This window comes from Musca domestica, unplaced genomic scaffold (assembly GCF_030504385.1).
Source record: "Musca domestica strain aabys unplaced genomic scaffold, Musca_domestica.polishedcontigs.V.1.1 37, whole genome shotgun sequence".
NCBI classification, from domain to species: Eukaryota; Metazoa; Arthropoda; class Insecta; order Diptera; family Muscidae; genus Musca; species Musca domestica.
Window position 1 is genome coordinate 4,094,877 of NW_026712321.1, and position 25,406 is coordinate 4,120,282.

Sequence of the window (25,406 nt, forward strand, 5' to 3'; positions counted from 1 at the left end):
AAAAATGTTTTTTTTTAAATTTACGATTGTTATTAATCCTTAAAAATGTTTTTTTTTTTTTTTAAATCAACGATTATTAATAATACTTAAAAATATTTCTTAAAATATCTACGATTATTAGCGATTTTTAAATATATTTTTTTTAAAAAATCCACGATTATTAGCGATCTTTAAATATATTTTTTTAAAAAATCCACGATTCACGAATCTTAATAATCCTTAATTTTTTTTTTAAATCCGCGATTATTAGGAGTCTCCTAAAAATATTTTTTAAAAAAATCCACAATTTTTAATAATCCTTAAAAATCTTTTTTATTATTTTTAAAAAAAATTGCGATTATAGATAGTCCTTGAAAAGTATTTTTAAAAATCTCACGATTAATAGATCTTCGGAAAATATTTTTAGAGAATTTATGAGAATTAGTGGTCTCCAAAATATATTTTTAAAAAATCCACAATTATAAATAGTCACGAAAAAATATTTTTTAAAAAGCCATGAATGTTAATTGTCTTTTGAAAATATTTTTAAAAAAAATCCACGATTATTAATAGTCTCCGAAAAATATTTAAAAAAAATCTACAATTATAGTCTCCGAAAAATATTTTTAAAAAATCTGCGATTATTAAGAGTCTCCGAAAAATATTTTTAAAAAATATAAGATTATTTGTCTCCGACAAATATTTTTATAAGAAATACACGATTATTTAAAGTCTTCGAAAAATATTTGTAAAACTATACCCAATTATCAATAATCTCCTGAAAATATTAAAAAAAAAATCCATAATTATTAAAGTCTCCGAAAAATATTTGTTAAAATTTTACAATTAATAATAGTCTCCCAAAAATATTTTTTTTAATGCGCAATTATTAATGGTCTCCTGAAAATATATTTTTTTAATCGACGGTTACTAATAGTCTCCTGAAAATATTTTTTAAAAAATCCACGAATCTTAAGAGCCTTTTTAAAAAATCCACGGTTATTCGAAGTTTATTTATTATTTTCCGAAAATATTTATATAAAAAAATCCACGATTATTAAAAGTATCGGAAAAATACCTTTAAAAAATCTCCGATTATTAATAGTCTCCAAAAAAATATTTTTAAAAAAATCTCAGATTATTAATAGTATCCGAAAATGGCTTGGCCACTCTGTCTTCTTGTTGGAAAATGTAATTCCCTTATTTTTTGTTTATTTGTTTGTTGAGCCGAGAATATAAGATTGCGTTTGGGTTGGTGATACTCTTGTTTTGTTTTTTTTTTTGTCTGTCTTATTCGCATCAAAAGTCAAGCCAAGCAAGCCAGGCACCACGCTACGGCACCCAACAGCAGCGGCAGCAAATCTCGTCGCATGTAAACATTGACCAGCTTGTCGGCCAACAAAATTCTGAATTCAGTTGAAGCTCGACTTTCAAGAGCATCACAAGCATTTTCGAACGTCTTATCGGTAGAGTCAATGCCAACAATCGTAAAAAAACAATTTTGAAATACTGAATATTCAGTTTTGAAATATTAACCGTGGTGGCGAGAGAAAGAGAGAGTGAGAGACCGTGTGATAGTAATTTCGATAATTACTCTGGGCAATTGCAATTAAAACAAAAAAATAAATATAAATATTAATAATCATAAAATAAAAGCAACAAATAATAAGTGAAGAGGAGTCAATAATATTTCAAAAAAATATTGAAACCAGTAAGCTGGTTAATAAATAAAATAAAAAATTGAGAAAAGTGATTATTAAAACGTTTTGAAAGTAAACAATTTACCCCCTCAATTATCATGGAATTTAAAATCATTTTTATTTCGTTGGTGTTATCAATATTGTGGCAGGCGTATGGAAAAGCTGCGGAAATACCCGATGATGGGAAATGTAAGTTGGGAATTTTTCAGAGAATTTTTTTTTTTTTACGAAATTTAATAATATTTTTGAGATTAAAAATATCTGAACTTTGTGATATCTAACTTGTTCCGCTTTACAATGTAATGACCTTGAAAATATTGAAATTGCTATCTGTTAGGCTCAGTTTTTATGGTTTCCATGGGGGAAGGGGAAAACTAGTTTAGTTATTGTCTCATTTGGAAAAAAAAAAGTTCTTCTGAGCCAAAACCGGCTAAAGAACGTTGGTAAACCCTATACATATTTTAAATCTGGTAATTATTGAAAATGGGATTTAAAAAATTCAAAATCTGCTCAAGAATTTTGGTAAACCCCATATTCTAAGCACGGACATTTATAAAAAAAATACAGTTTGAAAATTTAGAAAAAAAATAAAACCAGAAAAAACAGAAATATGGGGTTTACCAATATTTATGTTGCTAGCACGAAAACTTATGAAAAAATTAATTAAAAAAAATAATTAAAAGAGTTTATCTTGAATTTATAAATAAATATGACATAGACTTCTAACGAAGATAAATTATTGAGAAGTCAGATTTTGTCAGATTCCCTTGTGACCCATTCGCTTTGACCAGTTGAGCATCTGGCAGACAGCCGGTTTAAAATTCGCAAATCGTTTTATTTTTTTGTTTGAGAAATTTGAATTTTAAATTTATTTTGAGAATATATTTTGGGTTATTTATAAATCTAATCAATTTGCCAGATCGATTTGGCAAATTGGAAATTTCTATCAGTAAAAAAAAACTTGAAAAAATTATGCTCCACATAATTTATGGGAATTTTATTCTGAAAAGGAAATATAAAAAAAAAATTATAAAAAATTAAAATTAAAAAAAATATAAAAAAATAAAAATTGGAAAGTTCTACTAGTAAAAAAGAACTTGCAAAAATTATGCTCCACATAACTTATAGGAATTTTATTCTAAAAAGGAAAATATAAAAAAATATAAAAAAATAAAAAAAAAATATAAACTGCCTTCGAAAATTAATTTTTTATATCTATAATTATAATTGTGGTTTTAAAATTATTAAAATTATTATTATTAATAATTAATAAAATTATTAATTAAAAATATTTTATAACAAAGTTAATAACCTTTATTATATAATATTTTTAATTATATTTTATTATTATTATTATCTCTGCAAAAAAAAAAAAAAATAAAAATCTACGATTATTAACAGACCCCGAAAAATATTTTTAAAAATGCATGACTATTAATAGTTCCGTAAAAATATTTACAAAAAAATCCAGGAGTCTCCGGAAAATATTTTTAAAAAATTCAAGATTATTAAAACTCTCCTAAAATTTATTGAAAGATCCACGATTTTTAATAGGTTTCGAAAAAAATATTTTTAAAAAATCTACAATTATTAACAGACCCTGGAATATATTTTTAAAAAACCAAGATTGCTAAGAGTCTCAGGAAAATATTTTTAAAAAATCCAAAATTACTAAGGGTCACCTAAAAATATTTAAAAAAAAATCTACGATTATTAATGGTCTCCTGAAAATATTTTTTTAAAAAAAATCCAAGATTATTAAAAGTTTCGAAAAATATTTTAAAAAAATCCACTATTATTGAATATCTTTGAAAAAAATTTTTTTTTAATCCACAATTATTGATAGTCTCCGAAGAAATATTAAAAAAAAAATCTACGATTATTAATACTCTCTTGAAAATTTTTTAAAAAAATCCACGATTATTAAAAATCTCGGAAAATATCTCAAAAAAATCCACCATCATTAATAGTCTCCGAAAAGTATTTTTAGAAAGTCCACGATTATCAATAGTTTCCGAAAATTATTTTTTTTAAAAATCCCAGATTATTAATAGTCTCTAATTACTTCTTCATCACAAACACAATACCTAATTAAAAAAAAAAAAAAAAACAAGTAAAAAAACATTAAGTTCGGCCGGGCCAAACTTTTAATACCCTCCACCTTAGGCTTTTACCCTAAACATTAGAAGAAATGTGGCAAAAACCATTAAATTACCGAATATCGTTAGGTACCGTTATATGGGGGCTATACCAAAACGTAGACCTATAATTACAATGTTTCGCTACACTAACTAGGACCCATTATGACCCACAAATACCAATTTTTAGACAAATCAGTGAAAAAATGTGACAAAAACCATAAATATCGGGATGTACCGTTATATGGGGGCTATATCAAATCATGGACCCATGCATGCAATGTTTCGCCACCGGAGCTGGAAACCATTATGACCCACAAATACCAATTTTTAGACAAATCCGTGAAAAAATGTGGCAAAAAAAACTAAAATACCGAATATCGGGAGGTACTTTTATATGGGGGCTATACCACAACGTGGACCTATACATGCAATGTTTTGCCACACGCTCAGGGACCTGTTATGACCTACAAATACCAATTTCCTGACAAATCCGTGAAAAAATGTGGCATAAATCATCAAAATACCGAATATCGGGAGGTACCGTTATATGGGGACTATACCAGAACGTGGACCGATATATCTCATTTTCAATACCAACCATCCTAGACACAATGCAAATAGCTCTGCTAAATTTTGGCGCTCTACGTCAAATAATGTGGGCTGTATCGTGATTTCAACAGACAGACGGACAGACAGACAGACGGACATCGTTAAATCGACTTAGAATTTTATGCTGATTATGAATATATATACTTTATGGGGTCTAAGACGAATATTTAAGGATGTTACAAACGGAATGACAAAGTTAATATACCCTCGTTTCCAAGGTGGAGTGTATAAAAAAACACTAAGGTATACTGTTCCATATTAAGTACCATTTAGTACAGTTCGCACACTTAGTACATATTTCAATAATCATCTTTCATTTATCATACCTCCTACCAACCTCAATTCTCATACAAAATTTCAAGGTTTTAGCTCTATCCATTCCAAAGGTACCATTTTAGAATTTGTACTATTTTAGAGCTTTTCGTAACCTTAAAGTTCGAATTTCCGAAAAACTTTTGGAACATCTATCCTGCATCCATCCGTCAGTTACTCGTATTCTGTATTTCATAATTGTAGCTCATTTCGCGTTCAATACAAAGTATTAAAATTTTGGTACATTTTGGTACTTTTCGTATCCTTTTAGTACGAATTTTAAAAAAAACCCAGCCTAATCACATGCCTATGGTATTTTGATTATTTAAACCACATTTTTTTACAAAATTATTTTAAATTTTGCTAAAATTTAAACTTACCTCCTGTGGACCCACATTGTCTAATTTTCCTATAGCGCCCATGCAACAGATAGTCGGTATTTAAAAGATTTCAGGGTCAAATATTGTGCCATGTTTTTTTTTTTTTTTAATTTCTATATCATAATAGGCTCTATCACCGATGTCAGAATATAGTCCTATTAGTCCACTGCTTCCATATAACGATACCTGCCAATATTCCGTATTTTTATGAATCTGGCCTCATTTTCGCACAAAATTGTTTCAAATTTGTTATTTAAGACTTACAATACATAACAGTCCTTGAAGTAGAAAAAAATCTATAGCCCTTTAAAATATTATAAAAAAAAATATTTAAAAAAATCAGGATTGTTCATGCCCTTTAAAAATATATTTTTTTCAAATCTGCGACGATTGAATGTCCCTTTAAAATATTGTTTAGAAATCCATGTCTTTTGGTCTGAATGAAATGTTCTTAAAAAATCCACACTAAGGCTTTTGAAAAAATATTATGTAACAAATCAACATTAAATTAAAAAAAAAATAAATTATTATATTTTCTTTTCTTGTTGTTCTTCTTCTTCTGTCTGCTTAAAAGAATACTACAATATATTACAAAAATTCACTGCTTTGTTTTACAACTCAATGTTGGACTTCAAAACCGGTTTAAAATTTTGATAAAATTTTCATCCTAGGTTGAGCAAGTTACGAATGACGATTGTGGTTAAAAAAATAGAATATCGGTTGGGAAGCCTTCCCATCTCAAATTCCCATTGTTTTCCTTACAGGAATAAAATTAAATAAATAATAAATTAAAAAAAAAATATGGACTCAAAAAATTTAAATTTCAATCAATTCATGGCCGACCTTAAAAATATCTGTTATCGAGATCTACGCTCTTGATCTCAAAGGAATTGCCGTTGAAATTTCAAACGTCAGTTACCGCTAAAATACAATTAAATCTCGCAACAATGTTGGGCTAATCAAAAATACTTGTATTCGCTGTTTTTGTTTTCAGTTTTTATTTTATTTTTTTTTTCGTGCTATGCTTCATTAGGGGACCTTCTTCATGATTGGCAGATCCTCAAGTACAACTTCAAAAAAAAAAAAAAAATACAAACCCTGCTGCAAAAATTAATCTCCGATGCGGCTCCATGTTCCATCGATTATGATCATATGTTTGAATTTTTTTTTTCATCTTCAACAGCAATTAATACCTACATGAGGAGGGCTTAACCCTCCCTCCACTTGAATGTATATATTTCTGTCTGGCTCTTCATATATTGCCATTAAAATAAAACAAGATTTTTTTTTTCGTCCCCAGCTATGATGACTACTTGTAGGACAAGTAGTTCTACATTGAAATTTTAGTATTCGAACCAAAAACAAAACAAAAAAAAAAAAAAAGATTTCTGTGCGAATTGGCCTTGAAAATACGTTAACACGTTTTTTGATTTTTAGTTTTGCATTGGAGGGGAGAGGAGGGGACTTAAGGGGGTATTTTGTATTCTTGTTTATTAATAAAGCGGGGGATTTTTTATCTCTCTCTGGGCGTCTTCTCTGCTTTATAGTTCAAGTGAATGCGGCTGGTTTTCCAAACCGCTGATGAGTCACTGGCCCCCATTATTTTTAGTGACGTCGAAGCCATTGGGGTTTTGTGCATTATTTTTGAGGTATTGAAGTGGGGTGGTGGAGGTGTTGAATAGCCAATGGGATTTTGAATGTAATCACTGGCCGGGTCATTAGTTGGCTTATTAAAAATTTCAATTTACATAAAGATGAATGTTATTCGAAAAAAAAAAACTGATGATTATCTGTCATTAGCTAACAAAAGTGACAAGATTATTATTAAGATATTGAAAAATGAGTTAAAGATTAGAGGGTAAAAAGGGCAATATGTGAGGGAGAAAGGTGGGATTTTAATATTGAAAAAAAAAACTTGATAAATTTTCTATTTAATTTCCAAAAAAATATTCCACAATAAAAGAAACCCCATCTCCAATTGATTAATGTTTCGGTCTTCACTTCGATTCTTTTGCCTTCTTCTTCAACCTGTGGCACCAGTTACAAAGAGTTTTTTTTTGTTTCTCAGGTTTTTTTTTTTTTTTGATTTCAATGCGTATTAAAATCAGAGAATATGTTCTTTACATATCCCATTCTTTCAATGACAATTTCAAGGATAACAACAATTTGTTGTAGAAAATCTTCTCAGCAAAAATTCAGCTCTGCCACAGCAGCCATCTCTGTTAACTTGACCAACCAAGGATGTAAATTTTATGTGAAATATTGAACCGGTTTTTACGTTCAACATTGAGTTGTAATGCAAAGTCGTAAATTTTGTAAAATATATCCGGCTGAAAAGAACCGGTAGAAGAAGAAAAGTAAGAGGAACAAGAATAAGAAAATAAAATATTAAATTTTATTTTTGAAAATCTATAATCGTGGATTTTTTAAAGATATTTTTCCGAGACTTTTAATTATCGTGGATTTTTAAAAAATATTTTTCCGAAACTTTTAATTATCGTGGATTTTTTAAAAATATTTTTCCGAGACTTTTAATTATCGTGGATTTTTTAAAAATATTTTCAGGCAATAATAGATTTTTAAAAAATATTTTTAAGGGGCTTAAAATAATCGTGAATTTTTAAAAATATTTTTAAGGGACTTAAAATAATCGTGAGTTTTTTTTAAATATTTCTCGGAAACCTTCATTAATCGGGGATTTTTTTTTAAATATTTTTAAGGGACTCAAAATAATCGCGATTTTTTTTAATATTTTTTAAGGAATCAAAGAAAACGTGGATTTTTTTAAAAATATTTTTAGGGGACTTAAAATAATAATCGTGGATTTCTTTAAAATATTTTTAGACTCAAAATAATCGTGGATTTTTTAAAAATATTAGATTTTTTTAAAAATATTAGATGTTTTAAAAATATTAGATTTTTAAAAAATATTAGATTTTTTCTATATAATATTAGATTTTTTCTAAAAATATTTTTAATTGACTTAAAATAATCGGTGAATTTTGTAAAAATATTTTAAAGGTCTTAAAATAATCGTGGGCTTTTTTATATTTTCCGAGACTTAAAATAATCGTGAATTTTTTTTTAAAAATATTAGATTTTTTAAAAATATTTTTATGGGACTTAAAATAAATGTGGATTTATTAAAAATATTTTTAAGGGACTTAAAATAATCTGTGATTTTTTAAAAATACTTTAAGGGTCCTAAAATAATCGTGGGTTTTTTATATTTTCCGAGAATTAAATTAATAGTGAATTTTTTAAAAATATTAGATTTTTTAAAAATATTTTTATGGGACTTAAAATAAACGTGGATTTATTAAAAATATTTTTAAGGAACTTAAAATAATCTGTGATTTTTTAAAAATACTTTAAGGGTGTTAAAATAATCGTGGGTTTTTTATAAAATTATATTATTATAAATTAATAATGAATTTTTTAGATTTATTTAGATTTTTTAAAAATATTTATGGGACTTAAAATAAACGTGGATTTATTAAAACTATTTTAAGGGACTTAAAATAATCGTGAATTTTTAAAAATATTTTTAAGAGACTTAAAATAATCGTGAATTTTTTTAAAAATATTAGATTTTTAAAAATATTTTTATGGGTCTGAAAATAATCGTGTTTTTATTAAAAATATTTTTAAGAGATTTCAAATAATTTTAGATTTTTTAAAAACAATTTTAAGGGACTTAAAATAATTGTGAATTTTTTTAAAAATATTTTTCGAAAACCTCCATTAATCGGGGATTTTTTAAATATTTTTAAGGGACTTAAAATAATCGCGAATTTTTTTTAAAATTTTTTAAGGAATCAAATTAAACGTGGATTTTTTCAAAATATTTTTAAAAGACTTAAAATAGTCGTGGATTTTTTTAAAATATTTTTATGGGACTTAAAATAATTGTGGGTTTTTTTATATTTTCCGAGACTATTAAAAATCGTGGATTCTTAAAAAATATTTTCAACAGTCTTACAATAATCGTGTTTTTTAAATAAGGACATAAATAATCGTGGTTTTTTTTAAATTTTTTAAAATGTCGTGGAATTTTAAAAAATATTTTTAAGAAACTTAAAATTATCGCAGATTTTTTAAAAATATATTTAAGAAACTTAAAATAATCGCAGATTTTTTAAAAACATTTTTAAGGGACTTAAATAATTATGGATTTTTTAATAATATTTTCAGAAGACCATTAATAATTGTGGATTTAAAAAAAATCCGGAGACTCTTATTTATTTTGGATTTTTTAAAAATATTTTTTAGAGTCTGTTAATAATCGTAGATTTTTTTAAAAAATATCTTTCGGAGACCATTAATAATCGTGGACTTTTTTAAAAAAAAAAAAAAAAACTTTTAAGGGACTCAAAATAATCGTGGATTTTTTAAAAACTATCTTTCGGAGACTATTAATAACCGTGGATTTTTTTAATATTTTCCGAAACTTTTAATAATCGTGGATTTTTTAAAAATATTTTCCTGAGGCCCTGAGATTGTTTTTATAAATATTTTCTTGAGACCCTGAGATTGTTTTTAAAAATTTTCCAGAGTCTGTTAATAATCGTAGTTTTTTTAATATTATTTCGGAGCATATTACTTAATCGTGGATTATTTAAAAATATTAATTATCGCTTTTTTTATTATAATTATTAATATTTTTGAATTCAAAAAATATAGAAAAGTTCACATTTGAAAATAATATTGTTTTTTTATATTTTCCGAGACTATTAAAAATCGTGGATTCTTTAAAAATATTTTTAGCAGTCTTACAATAATCGTGTTTTTTAAATATATTTAAAGGACTTAAATAATCGCGGATTTTTTAATTTATTTTTAAATATCTTGGAATTTTAAAAAATATTTTTTAGGGGCTTGAAATAATCGTGGATTTTTAAAAAATATTTTTAAGAAACTTACAATAATCGCAGATTTTTTAAAAATATTTTTAAGAAACTTACAATAATCGCAGATTTTTTAAAAACATTTCTAAGGGTCTTAAAATAATCATTGACTTTTTAATAATATTTTCAGGAGACCATTAATAATTGTGGATTTTTTAAAAAAAAATCCGGAGACTCTTATTTATCGTGGATTTTTTAAAAATATTTTTTGGAGTCTGTTAATAATAGAAGATTTTAAAAAATATCTTTCGGTGACCATTAATAATCGTGGACTTTTTAAAAATATTTTTAGGGGCTTGAAATATTCGCAAACTTTTTAAAAATATTTTTAAAAAACTTAAAATAATCGCAGATTTTTTAAAAATATTTTTAAGGGACTTAAATAATCATGGATTTTTTAAATACTATTTTCAGGAGACCATTAATACCTGTAGATTTTTTAATTAAAAAAAAATCCGGAGACTCTTATTTATTTTGGATTTTTAAAAATTTTTTTTGGAGTCTGTTATTTTTTTTTTTTAAATAACTTTCGGTGACCACTTATAATCGTGGACTTTTTAAAAATACTTTTAAGGGACTCAAAATAATCGTGGATTTCTTAAAAATAATAATCGTGGATTTATTAAAAAAATTTTAAGGGACTCAAAATAATCGTGGATTTCTTAAAAATAATAATCGTGGATTTATTAAAAAAATTTTAAGGGACTTAAAATAAAAATATAAAAAAAATCTACCTTTTTTTAATATTTTCCGAGACATATAATAATAGTGGATTTTTTAAAAAAAATTTCCTGATACCCTGAGATTGTTTTTTAAAAATATTTTCCTGATACCCTGAGATTATTTTTAAAAATATTTTCCTGATACCCTGAGATTGTTTTTAAAAATATTTTCCTGAGAACCTGAGATTGTTTTTAAAAATTTTCCAGAGTCTGTTAATAATCGTAGTTTTTTTAATATTATTTCAGAGTATATATTACTTAATCATGGATTATTTAAAAAATTAATTAACCGTTTTTTTTTTATTTTAATTATTAATAATTTTGAATTCAAAAAATTATTGAAAAGTTCATTTTTGAACATTTTGAAATATAGTGCAATAACTTACTGAATGAGATTCAGCGAACAGACAAAACGTTTGAAGCTAGAATCTTGAAATTTTACACGAGAGTCACGAGGGCTATTACAAGGGGACGAAATATACTAAAATGTACTACAAATTGAATACTTTTTATTGGACAAACGGATTTAGTTGGAATTCTGAAATTTGAAATAAGAGTCACTGATGTAGTGCGGGATAGATATACCAAAGGATATTTAATAATACGAACTTTAAGGTTACGAAACATATTTTTAAGGGACATAAAATAATCAGTGATTTAAAAAAAAAATTATGGGTCTTAAATTAATCGTAGGTTTTTTATATTTTGGGAGAATTAAAATAATAGTGGATTTTTTAAAAATATTTTTAACGGTCTTAAAATAATCATGTTTTTAAATATATTTAAAGGACTTAAAATAATGGTGGATTTTTTCAATATTTTTTAAAATATTGTGGAGTTTTAAAAAATATTTTCTAGGGGCATAAAATAATCGTGGATTTTTAAAAAAAAACATTTTTAAGAAACTTACAATAATCGCAAATTTTTTTAAAAATATTTTTAAGGGACTTAAATAATCATGGATTTTTTGATAATACTTTCAGGAGACCATTAATAATTGTGGATTTAAAAAAAAAAACAATTCCGGAGACTCTTATTTATTTTGGATTTTTTAAAAATATTTTTTGGAGTCTGTTAATAATCGTAGATTTTTTAAAAAATATCTTTCGGAGACCATTAATAATCGTGGACTTTTTTAAAAAAAAAACTTTTAAGGGACTCAAAATAATCGTGGATTTTTTAAAAACTATCTTTCGGAGACTATTAATAATCGTGGTTTTATTAAAAATATTTTTAAGGAATCGTGGATTCTTTTTTTAATATTTTCCGAGACTTTTAATAATCGCGGATTTTTTAAAAATATTTTCCTGAGATTGTTTTTAAAAATATTTTCCGGAGACCCTGAAATTGTTTTTTTTTTAATTTTCCAGAGTCTGTTAATAATTTTCGATTTTTTTAAATATTTTTTGGAGCATATTGCTTAATTGTGGATTATTTAATAATATTAATTATCGGGTTTTTTATATATGTATAATTATTAATATTTTTGGATTCAAAAAAATATTGAAAAGTTCACTTTTGAACATTATTTTGATATATAGTGGAATAACTTACTGACTAAGATTCAGCGAACAGACAAAACGTTTGAAGCTAGAATCTTGAAATTTTACACGAGAGTCACGAGGGCTGGGTGATTGGAAATTCATACTAAAATGGTACGAAAAGTGCTAAAAACCGAATACTTTGTATTGGACAAACGGAATGAGCTAGAATTTTGAAATTTTGAATGAGAGTCATTGATGTAGTGCAGAATAGATATACTGAAGGATTTTTGGTAATACGAACATTAAGGTTACCAAAAGTTGTAAATTAGGTCTAATCTTCTGAAATGGCAACAATTGGTATTATGTGAACGGATAGAGCTTAAAACTTGAAATTTGATATGAGAATCAAGGTTAGATAGTAAGTTTAATATATGCAGGAGATTTTGGAAATGTGTGCTATGTGTGTAAACTGTACTGTAACTGGTACTAAATTTGGTCTAGGTTAAAGGGATGGGGATAACATTCTGAAATTTGATATTAAAATTAATGATAGCGTTGGTGTTTGAAATTTGGCGGAAAAGTACTAAGTGGTACTAAATTGGCTAAAAATGTATTGGCTAAAGAGAAAGAGCTGGAATCCCGAAATTTGATATTGAGGTCCAAAATTGGAGTTTTTTTTAGAGATGTGTAAAATTCTGAAATGTTTTGGAAATGTGTTCCACAATTGTACGAAAGGTACTGTATGTTACTAAATCGGGTATTGGGTGAAGGGATAAGTCCGAAATCCTCAAGGGAATGGATAAGTCCGTAATTGAGGTCGCTGTTGGTGTTTAGGGTTGAGAAATGGTGGTGATTTTGAAAATGTGCATTATAATTGTGGGAAAAGTACTAAATAGTACTAAATTTGTTATTCGGTGAAGGAATAGGGCTGGAATCCTCAAATTTGATATGGATGCCACTGTTGGTGTGTGTGGTTAAGATATGGAGGTGGGTTTGGAAATGTGTACGATAATTGTGAAAAATGTACTGAATGGTACTAAATTTAGTATTGGGTGAAAGAATAGAGCAGAAATCCCGAAATATGACATTGAGATCTCTGTTGGTATCTGGGAATGAGATATGGAAGTGTTTTCCGAAATGCGTACTATAGTTGGTCGAAAAGTACTAAATGATATTTAATTTGGTATTTGGTCAAGGTATAAGGCTGGAATCCTCAAATTTGATATTGAAGTCTCTGTTGGTATCTGGAATTGCCTTTTCTTACTTTTCTTGTTCTGGTTATTATTTAAAGTCCAAAAAAATCGTTTTAATTAATTTCTGTTGTCTTCTTAAGCTTGTGTTATTTTATTTATTATTATTATTAATATTTTTTTTGTTTTTTTGTTTTGCAAAAAGTGAGTTTGGGGCTTACTGCTCGTGCTGAATAATTCAATGACCCATTATTTAACAAGACAATTGAAATAATGATTAATAATCCCAATGTTTTGAATAATTTTTTTTTAAGCGGTGAGCTTAAAAGATGTGTGGTTTTTTTAAGGTAATCGCCAAGTGTATAAAAAACAAAAAAAAAATAAAAACAGATGTTCCCGTGTCACATCAAAATGTAAGATAGAAAAATATTTTGGGGATTGGATTTGAATTTAAAAAAAAATAAAAATTATTTATAGGAAGACCACGATTTTATTCAGGGTTCTGAAAGGGATTACCTTAAGGTCATAATATAAAAGATATTTTTTTATAAAAAATATATATTTTTATATATATGAAATATTTTTTTTTATAAAAAGAAACTAAAATAAAAATAAGTATATAAAAAAATAAATAAAATAAAATAAAAAAATAACAAGTGAAAAAAAAATTATTCGACCGGACCCAACTTTGAATACCATCCACCACTTGGAAGGAATTTGCAAATTTAAAAAAAAAATCGTTCAAAAATACTGCTACGGAAATCATAAAAATAACGAATCTCCCTATATTCGATATGTTTACCGTTTTTTTTTCTCATATGGCATTACGTTATTCAAATACAAAATTTGAAACAATTCCGGTGAATAGTGTCGCTAAAAGCATCAAAATATCGAATATCGCGGGGTGCCGTTATATTGGGGCTATACGAAGACCTGGACTTGCATATGCAATTTTTTGTCACAGACTTTGGCGCCCATTTCGAACTAAAAATACGAAATTTCAGACAATTCCGGTGGATATTATCGCTAAAATCATAAAAATGCCGAATATATGGAGGTACTGTTATATGGGGGCTATACGAAAATCTGGACCTGCACAGATAATTTTCTGTCATAGGCTGTGGAACCTATTACGAACTTAGAATACGAAATTTGAGACAATTCCGCTGGATAATATCGCTAAAATTACCAAAATACCGAATATAGGGAGGTACCATTATATGGGGGCTATACGAAGACCTGGACCTGCATAGATAATTTTCTGTCACAGACTGTGGCACCCATTACGAACTTACAATACGAAATTTAAAATAATTCTGGCGAATAATGTCGCTTAAATCACCAAAATTCCGAAAATAGGGAGGTATCGTTATATGGGGGCTATACGAAGACCTGGACCTGCACAGACAATTTTCTATCATAGGCTGTAGTATCCATTACGAACTTCATATACCAAATTTAAAACAATTCCGGTGAATAATGTCGCTTAAATCACCAAAATACCGAAAATAGGGAGGTATCGTTATATGGGAGCTATACGAAGACCTGGACCTGCATATGCAATTTTCTGTCATAGGATGTAGTACCTATTAGGAACATCAAATACGAAATTTGAAAATATTCCGGTGATTAATGTCGTTACAAACATCAAAATGCCGAATATCGGGAGGTACCGTTATATGGGGGCTATACGAAAACGTGGACCTGCACAGACAATTTTCTGTCATAGGCTGTAGTATCCATTAGGAACTTACAATACAAAGTTTGAGACAATTCTGCTGAATAATATCGCTAAAATCACCAAAATGCCGAATATAGGGAGGTACCGTTATATGGGAGCTATACGCAAACCTGGACCTGCACAGACAATTTTCTGCCATAGGATGTAGTACCCATTAGGAACTTTAAATTTCAAGTTTGAAATTTATACCTAAAATACAAAAAAAAAAACCTTTAATCTCTCGGTACAGTTATATGGGGGCTACACCAAAACGTGGACCTGCAGATGCAATTTTTTGTCATAGAATCTAGTACCCATTAGGAACTTTAAATTTCAAGTTTGAAATTTATACCTAAAATACAAAAAAAAAACCTTTAATCTCTCGGTACAGTTATATGGGGCCTATACCAAAACGTGGACCTACTTGGCCCATTTTCAATACCCACAGTCCTGTAGACCTAACACACATCTGAGTAAAATTCTATCAACCTAGAAATGGAATGACAAACTTAATATAACTCCCATCCCATTATGGAGGATATAATAAAATATTCTTGAAGTAAGGTAACGTTTGAATTCAGGGTTTCAGTTCCCAGACACCTTTAGCCTTGAAAAAAACATTTCCGGACAATTTTTTTTTTGGAAAAAATAAACCTCAATTTACAAGGACCTTTTTCTACCGGAAAGAATATTTATTTTTCCCTTTTTTTTTATATTTTTACTAACCACCCTCTCTCCCTCCGCTCTCTCTCGTTTTTCCAGTACGTGTCTGCATTGTGGAATCGCTAGGTGCCTATCGCAAAACTCCCAAATTCTGTCCCATTCTAGAGGCTCAAACGAACATGGAATGTGTGGTGGGTGTGGATCGTTTGGATTGTGTACGAAGGATACACAAGGGTACAGCCCATTTCGGAGTGCTGACTTCTGAAGATTTGGTGGCTGCCCGATGGGCAAGTGTGGAAATTTTGGTAACAAGTGAGCTACGCTCGCATAGCTCTCCCTTCGAGTATGAAGTTGTAGCCGTGGTGGACAATGAGGCCGAGATTCATAGCATACATGATTTGCGTGGCTCGAAGTTGTGTCATCCTGGCTATGCTTTGGGTAACCACTGGACCGAGGTGTTGGCAAATGTGAGTATGGCGAAAATCTCCCAAACAGGAGTTGAAATAATAGAGCTATTTACTTTCTCTTTCCAGTATTTCGAATCGACCATGGTCACCAAGTCGTGTGATCCGGATATCTCCATTACCGAAGATCGCATAAGGTCAGCGGCCCATTTCTTTGGCCCCAGCTGTAAGGCAGGCCCATGGGTGCCCGATCCCAAACAAGATCGCCAGCTAAAGAGCCGTTATCCTTCGCTGTGTCAAATGTGTTACGATTCGTATCGTTGTGATGTGGGCGATAAGCACTGGGGTAGGCGTGGAGCCCTCTATTGTTTGACCAGTGGTGGCGGTAATGTGGCCTGGGCTAGGCTGGATGATGTGCGCAGTCATTTTGGGGTAAGTTGGAGGTGTTTGTTTTTCAAAATTCAATAACTGATGTTGACGCCTTGCCTTCCAGCTCACCGGCCTGCCCAAACAGGCTGAACCCTCGGAATATAGCTTTCTGTGTGCCGAAGGCCATTTGCAGCCCATCAACTCCACCAAACCCTGTGTCTGGGTTGCCAAACCCTGGCCGGTGATTGCGGCCCGCCGCAGCCATGCCGCCCAGGTACAAAATCTTGTGACGGGCCTAAACCACGACACTCCGAATAGCTGGCAAAATGCCTTGCTCAGCCTATTGGAGAACTTCCATGTGGATATTGTCCCCCTGGATAATGTCATACCCATTGATGATTATTTGGACCAAGCTCCTGCCTTTCAAAGTGCCTACAGCTTCCCTGAATGTAATCCACCGCGCTCCATTGTCTTTTGTACCACCTCGATTATACAGCACATCAAGTGTTCCTGGATGCAGGAGGCCTCCCAGGTCTATGGTGTACAACCGAATATCCAGTGCGTAAGATCCACCAATTTAGACTCTTGCATGGATGACATAAAATTCCGGGCAGCCGATGTGGTATTGGTGGACCATGAACATCGTGTACAGGCCCAAAGGGACTATAATTTGAAACCGGTGCTCTTTGAGTTCTCTCAGGATATGCATGAGCGTTATGTTACCATTGCCGTGGTCCACAAGGATGCGAAGTTTGAAACATTTGCCGATTTGAAAGGGGCCAAGGCTTGTCTACCCTCCTTTGAGGGCCCAGCCTATTTATCTGTCCTTGAGGCCCTGCACAATAGGACCCACACACCCATGTCCATGCACAAGTTCTTCCATCGTGAGTCATGTCTCTGGGAACCTCATTCCTCACACAAATGCCCCCAGCAGTATCAGGGCGATGAAGGAGCCCTACGATGCCTGGCCGAAAAGGGAGATGTGGCCTTCCTCAGTTCGGATATTTACAAGAAATACACAGTTGGTAATCTTACCTCGGCATGGCTGCCGCAGACCCAACACAAATCCTTTAAGGTCCTTTGTCCCTATGGTGGCAATGCCAGAGGATCCAAATTTGAGTACTGCTATCTGCACTGGACCACGCGGGGTCACATTATGACCCATGACAGTTCACCCACCCGCATTAATGAAATCCACAATTCCCTGAGAGACATTGATGCACTCTTTGGCAAGGCCTACAAATCTGATACCCGGCCATTTACCATGTACGGCATTTTTGATAAGAAAAACGATGTGATTTTCCGTGACCAAACTGATGGCTTGAAGGGTATCTATGATCTGAAGCGGGATCACAATGACCGGCTGATGGAGGAGATTTTCCAAAATTATATACAAGAGAAATATGTGAATACCTTGGAAAGTGCGGCGTCAAGTGTATCAGGCTTTAGCCTACTGGTCCTTGTGGCCATAAGTTTAATGGCCATTTGGAATATGAGATAATTTTTGTTTTTGGAGATCCAATAACTTAAAATAATTTTTTACTTTTTTTTAACAAAAATAGTCATTAGTCATGCCTTTGTATTTCTTTAAATTATTGTGATATTATTGTTTAAGTTTAAGAATAAAAAAAATTAATGATTTTTCATTTTCGGAACTTATATTTTTTTATATTTTTTCCATAGGCGAGAAATCACATCCTTTTCTGGCAGCCTTAAAATGGCGCCCAAGTAGGTAAAAGTGATATTTTACGCCAGAGTATGGGAGTAAAGCCCCAGAGACTCCTTAGTCGAAAGCACCTTCTTTTCTAGCAATTTGGCGCCCAAGTTGGTAAAAAGTGATATTTCACGCCAGAGTATGGGAGTAAAGCACCAGAGACTCCATAGGTGAGCTCATCTTCTTTTCTAGCAATTTGGCGCCCAAGTAGGCAAAAAGTGATATTTTACGCCAAAGTATAGGAGTAAAGCCTCAGAGACCTCTTAGATGTATACTTTTGGGAATAAAGCCTCAGAGACTCCTTAGTCGAAAGCACCTTCTTTTCTAGTAATTTGGCGCCCAAGTAGGTAAAAAGTGATATTTTACGCCAGAGTATGGGAGTAAAGCCTCAGAGACCTCTTAGGTGTATACCTTTGGGAGTAAAGCCCCAGAGACTCCTTAGGTGAGATCACCTTCTTTTCTAGCAGTTTGGCGCCCAAGTAGGTAAAAAGTGATATTTTACGCCAGAATATGGGAGTAAAGCCTCAGAGACCTCTTAGGTGTATACTTTTGGGAGTAAAGCCCCAGAGTCTCCTTAGGAGAAATCACCTTCTTTTCTAGCAGTTTGGCGCCCAAGTAGGTAAAAAGTGTTATTTTACGCCAGAGTATGGGAGTAAAGCCCCAGAGTCTCCTTAGGAGAAATCACCTTCTTTTCTAGCAATTTGGCGCCCAAGTAGGTAAAAAGTGATATTTTAAGCCAGAGTATGGGAGTAAAGCCCCAGAGACTCCTTAGTCGAAAGCACCTTCTTTTCTAGCAATTTGGCGCCCAAGTAGGTAAAAAGTGATATTTTACGCCAGAGTATGGGAGTAAAGCCTCAGAGACCTCTTAGGTGTATACTTTTGGGAGTAAAGCCCCAGAGTCTCCTTAGGAGAAATCACCTTCTTTTCTAGCAATTTGGCGCCCAAGTAGGTAAAAAGTGATATTTTAAGCCAGAGTATGGGAGTAAAGCCCCAGAGACTCTTAGTCGAAAGCACCTTCTTTTCTAGCAATTTGGCGCCCAAGTAGGTAAAAAGTGATATTTTACGCCAGAGTATGGGAGTAAAGCCTCAGAGACCTCTTAGGTGTATACTTTTGGGAGTAAAGCCCCAGAGTCTCCTTAGGAGAAATCACCTTCTTTTCTAGCAATTTGGCGCCCAAGTAGGTAAAAAGTGATATTTTAAGCCAGAGTATGGGAGTAAAGCCCCAGAGACTCCTTAGTCGAAAGCACCTTCTTTTCTAGCAATTTGGCGCCCAAGTAGGTAAAAAGTGATATTTTACGCCAGAGTATGGGAGTAAAGCCTCAGAGACCTCTTAGGTGTATACTTTTGGGAGTAAAGCCCCAGAGTCTCCTTAGGAGAAATCGCCTTCTTTTCTAGCAATTTGGCGCCCAAGTAGGTAAAAAGTGATATTTTAAGCCAGAGTATGGGAGTAAAGCCCCAGAGACTCCTTAGTCGAAAGCACCTTCTTTTCTAGCAATTTGGCGCCCAAGTAGGTAAAAAGTGATATTTTACGCCAGAGTATGGGAGTAAAGCCTCAGAGACCTCTTAGGTGTATACTTTTGGGAGTAAAGCCCCAGAGTCTCCTTAGGAGAAATCACCTTCTTTTCTAGCAGTTTGGCGCTCAAGTAGGTAAAAAGTGATATTTTACGCCAGAGTATGGGAGTAAAGCTTCAGAGACCTCTTAGGTGTATACTTTTGGGAGTAAAGCCCCAGAGACTCCTTAGCCGAAAGCACCTTCTTTTCTAGCAATTTGGCGCCCAAGTAGGCAAAAAGTGCTATTTTACGCCAGAGTATGGGAGTAAAGCCCCAGAGTTTCCTTAGGAGAAATCACCTTCTTTTCTAGCAGTTTGGCGCCCAAGTAGGTAAAAAGTGATATTTTACGCCAGAGTATGGGAGTAAAGCCTGAGAGACCTCTTAGGTGTATACTTTTGGGAGTAAAGCTCCAGAGACTTCCTAGGTGAAATCACATTCTTTTCTAGCAGTTTGGCGCCCAAGTAGGTCAAAAGTGATATTCTACGCCAGAATATGGGAGTAAAGCCTCAGAGACCTCTCAGGTGTATACTTCTATGTTAATGCTTGCAATGCTCTCCCATAATCCGACATTTTTCGGGCTTCGTCCTGATTTTCTTTTTTTTTTTGTGATAAAAGCTACTATTAAATTTCCATCACGGCTTAACCCAAGTCTAACTAAAATAAATGAAAACGTTCCGTAGCTCGAAGGAAATAGTTCAACTAACTCAAAATCTCTTCTTAACTCTAGACCTTAATTCTATACACATAGTTTTTCATTCACCCTCCATTCGTCTTGCATAAAGTGTTACTGGCCAGAATCTTTTTATATAGTCTCCAGAAGACCTCCTTCACCTTCCAAATTATCTTTTTCATGTTACCTTTTTATACCCTTAGCCACTTGGCTAGAGAGGGTATATATCATTTGATACGGCCAAAATGTGTCTCATCGAAATAACGTTTTTAGACCCCAGGTCTCTTTGGACCAAATCAGTTTCAGGACATTTCGAGTCGATCTAGCGATGTCCGTCCATACGTCCATTTGTCTGGCTGGTGCACACAATAACTCTCGAAGGGAGTATCCGATTTGATCCAAACTTGGTATATTGTAATAATATTGTCAAACTTAGATCGAGTTCGGAGATGGACAATATCGGTCCACTCTCCCTGGTACCTCCCCCGCAAAATTTCAACATTTCTTAAAAAAAAAATAATTTACTGCACAGAAAGAGAAAGAATAATCCGATTTTGCTCCAACTTTGCAAATCCTTAAATTTGCATCGGTGCTAGATCAGGTGCGAAAATCGACAATATAGGTCCACTCCGTCCAGTACCTCTCCCACAAAGGGCCAAAATTTTGAATAATTATAAATCTTATAAAATTTGATGGAAGTGTCCGATTGCCTTCAAATTACACACATCACAATATTTCTATTAACCCAAGGTCTGGTGGGAAGATGGAATATATCGGTCCACTCCTTCTTGTACCTCCCCCACAAAAGGTCGAAATTTTCAAAAAAAAAAAAAAAATATTTTTTGCAGAAAGAGAAAGGATAATCCGATTTTACTCCAACTTTGTAAATCCTAATATTTGCATGAGTGCTAGGTTGGGTAAGAAAATGGACAATATCGATCCACACCATCAAGTACCTCCCCCACAAAGGGTCAAAATTTTGAATAATTATAACTATTATAAAATGTCATAGAAGTGTCCGATTGTCTTCAAATTACACACATCATAATATTTATATTAACCCTAGGTCTGGTGGGTATATGGAATATATCGGTCCACTCCTTCTGGTACCTCCCCCACAAAGGATCAACATTTTGAATATTCATGAAGCTCAAAAATCACGAAATTAACATCGGATTCCATTCAGACTTGGCACATCTCAATACTTCCATCAACACAAGATCTGTTATAAAGATGGTAGAGATCGGACCATTTCTTCTGGTACCTCCCTCACAAAGGGTCAAAATTTTGAATAATTACAACTCTTATAAAATTTGATGAAAGTGTCCGATTGTCTTCAAATTACACACATCACAATATTTCTATTAACCCGAGGTCTGGTGGGAAGATGGAATATATCGGTCCACTCCTTCTGGTACCTCCCCCACAAAGGGTCAAAATTTTGAATAACCATGAAGCTCATAAAACGCTAAATTAACATCCGATTCCATTCAGACTTGGTACATCTCAATATTTTCATCAACACAAGATATTTTATAAAGATGGTACAGATCGTACCATTCCTTCTGGTACCTCCCTCACAAAGGGTCAAAATTTTGAATAATTACAACTCTTATAAAATTTGATGTAAGTGTCCGATTGTCTTCAAATTACGCACATTACAATATTTTTACTAACCCAAGATCCGGTGTGAAGATGGGATATATCGGTCCACTTCTTTTGGTACCTCCCCCAAAAAGGGCCAAAATTTTGAATAATTATGAAGCTCATAAAACACGAAATTAATATCCGATTGCCTTCAGACTTGGTACATCTCAATATTTCTATGAACAAAAGATCTGTCGTGAAGATGGTAGAGATCGGACAATTCCTTCTGGTACCTCCCCCACAAAGGGTCAAAATTTTGAATAACAAAAACGATAATAAAATCCAAAAAAAAAAAGCATCCGGTTCTCTTCAAATTACACACATCACAATATTTTTATTGACCCAAGGTTTGGTGGGAAGATGGAATATATCGGTCCACCCTTTCTGGTACCTCCCCAAAAAAGGGTCAAAATTTTGAATAACAATGAAGCTCGTAAAACACGAAATTAACATCCGATTCCAACCAGACTTGGCACATCTCAATATTTTCATCAACACAAAATTTGTTGTAAAGATGGTAGAGATCGGACCATTTCTTCTGGTACCTCACATGAATAACGAAAACGATCATAAAATTCGAAATAAGCATCCGGTCCTCTTCTTATTTAACACAACCCATTATTTCTACTCTCCCACAAAGGGCCAAAATTTTGAATATCCATGAAGCTCATAAAACGGGTACTTCCTCCAAATAGAATTCAAGATTTTTTTGGATAACAAAACGCTCAAAGAAAGCGAAACCACTCGCATATTTCCACATACTCCAAAAATTTGCACATATCTCATATAAAGTATAGGAAGTAGTCGATATAGTCCAAATCTGGCACGTTGTAACATTTATATCAGTCTTAGGTCAATTACGCATTGGTCAATATTGGCCAAATGCTTCGGAAACTCCCCCATAAAGGGTCAACACTTTGAATAATAATAACACAAGTCCAAATATATTTTAATAATCGAACTTTGGCGGAGGGTATACATCTGTCGGAAAATCAGTTTCTCAGTCTCAGTTTCAGAATATGTTAATCTCATTCGCAAAAATTTCTTAATTACATTTTTAATCTTAAAGACCCAATGCTTTTCTTTTGAAGAAGATTTAGATCTTTGTAATTTTTATTGAAGGCTACTAAGAAATACCGATGACAGACCTTCGTTTCACTGCAGATTAGTATTTTCCATTTATTTTTCTCAAAGGTCCACGAGGGCTCTTAAATTTCACTCTTAAATTTCACGAATTGAGGCTTTTTATTTTTAATCCCAAACTCACATGTCAATGTTTTATTTCGACAAGAAATTATTTTTGTTCTTAAAAGGCACAGAACGGCAGGTTTTAAGCTGGCTTAAGTCATCGGCTGGCTTCTTCGTAAATGAACAAAGGAGGTTTAGGTTGACTTAGTTCGATTTTGACCCTAGGCTCCTTTGTTCATTTCCGAAGAAGCCAACCGATGACTTAAGCCAGCCAGATAAGCGCTTTATGTATTTCCAGCTTTAGTTTTATAGCTCTTTTCAATAGAAATTGTTTTTTTTTTATTATTTTCCCGAATAAACTTCTTCGCTGTCATTGGTTTCACATTGATTAGAAAAATAAAGGGATCGTTGTATGGAGAAAATTATTTATATATAAAAATATTTTTTATTTCTTTATTTTATTTTTATTCATTTATTTATTTATTGCTTTTTTTATTTTATTTATTTTTTTAATAATCTTAATTTTTTAAATGATTTTTATTTAAAAAAAATTGTCCCTTTTATTTGAATTTTGAAGCCTTTTTACATTTTAAATACAACCCTGCAGTGCCACAGTCACCACAACCACTAAGTGATTTGAATGCTCTCCCTATCTCTCTCTCTTTCCCACTTATCAATGGATGTGAATTTTTCTCCGCAAACAAAATATGTTTTATTTCTTTATTTTATTTTTATTTATTGATTATTTTATTTATTTATTTATTTTTTATATATTTATATTTTAATTTTTTAAATGCTTTTTATTTTTATAAAAAATAATTTCATTCCCTTCTATTTAAATTTAACGCCTTATACATTTTGATTGATTTTTATTTTATTTATTTATTTATTTAATAATCTGAATTTTTTAAATGATTTTTATATTTATAAAATAATAATATTTTTCCCTTTTATTTAAATGTAACGCCCTTTTACATTTTAAATACAACCCTGCTGTGCCACAGAAAATCACCACAACCACTAAGTAATTTGAATGCTCTCCCTATCTCTCTCTCTCTTTCTCCCTCTTATCAATGGAGGTGAATTTTTCTCCGCAAACAAAACAGCTGGATTACAACTGTACATCTGACATTTACTTACCTCACTTATGCGACTGTTTGTTTTCCTTCTTTCCTTTTTGTTTTTTTTATCAAATGTCTTTTCCCTCCATCGAACAGTTGTTGCTTTTATTGGGCCTTTTGTTTTGATATCAGTTTTCCGTTGCCATGGATGAATGACGACGACTGTCTGACTATGAATGGACGACAACGACGTATGGACATTTGTGGTTGCTAAGGTACTAGACTTGAGTTGGAAAATGTCACGGCATGAATATATTAAGTGAAAAATTTTTCTTGGATCAGGTGGAACGTTGTTTAAAGGACTCCGTCCCATAAAATAATATATATTTTTTAAAATTAAATTTACAAACCAAGTTCCGTATTTGTTTGTGCAACAACGGTGCAGTGAACGCAGTGAAGCCCGTTTAAATGTCGAAAACCGCAAGTAATGTGAATACCACCACCACCAGCAGCAGCAACAAAACAAGAAGAGAAGTAAGCCGTAATTGATGCACAAAATTACTTTTTGCAAAATTGTCGTTTCGAAAATCCACAACAGAAACACACTTCGAATTTCATCACTTTCCGTGGGCTGAATGAAAAAAGTGACCCTTAATTGATTTTCATTTGCACTTTTCTGTGTGGTTTTTTATTTCCTTCTTAATAGATAAATTATTGTATAGGTTTTAATTAACACAACTTCCGCCGTTAGTTTTTCTTCTTTTTCCGAATTTTCCACGCACGACACATTGACAAATATTCAGCTGTTTTTGCTCTAAGTGTTAATGTTTATCACTTTGACGTTGCCAATATTAATTTGCCAGTGTTTTGCATTTATATATTTCTATTCAATTCATTTTTATTTATTATTCTTTTATTTTAAATGGTTGAGAGCGAGAGAGAGGGTCGTCTAATTGAGGAGGGTTGTTTGCTCTGCTCTGCTTTGATTTGACTAT

General features: G+C 31.6%; 3 protein-coding genes across 4 annotated transcripts in view; 2 read left to right on the forward strand and 1 right to left on the reverse strand.

Moving 5' to 3' along the window:
* The window catches only part of LOC101887638 (major facilitator superfamily domain-containing protein 6), a 53,731-nt gene extending 28,973 nt beyond the window's left edge, over positions 1 to 24,758 (reverse strand). For both annotated transcript variants that reach the window (XM_059126264.1, XM_059126263.1), the window contains exon 1: positions 24,491 to 24,758. The gene's annotated coding sequence lies outside the window, so the exon portion shown is untranslated. The remainder of the gene's footprint in view (positions 1 to 24,490) is intronic.
* Positions 1,318 to 18,235, forward strand: LOC101887461 (transferrin). Its single transcript, XM_005185311.4, has 4 exons — positions 1,318 to 1,868; positions 15,907 to 16,274; positions 16,341 to 16,643; positions 16,705 to 18,235. Exons 1-4 carry the CDS (start codon positions 1,778 to 1,780, stop codon positions 18,079 to 18,081), a joined length of 2,139 nt encoding a protein of 712 aa, XP_005185368.1. The 5' UTR covers positions 1,318 to 1,777; the 3' UTR covers positions 18,082 to 18,235.
* Positions 24,759 to 24,762: 4 nt separating the features above from the next.
* Positions 24,763 to 25,406, forward strand: part of LOC101888433 (uncharacterized) — a 79,908-nt gene continuing 79,264 nt past the window's right edge. Inside the window, exon 1 of the mRNA XM_059126262.1 lies at positions 24,763 to 24,945. Within this exon, the coding sequence (XP_058982245.1) occupies positions 24,880 to 24,945 (66 nt within the window). The 5' untranslated portion in view covers positions 24,763 to 24,879. The remainder of the gene's footprint in view (positions 24,946 to 25,406) is intronic.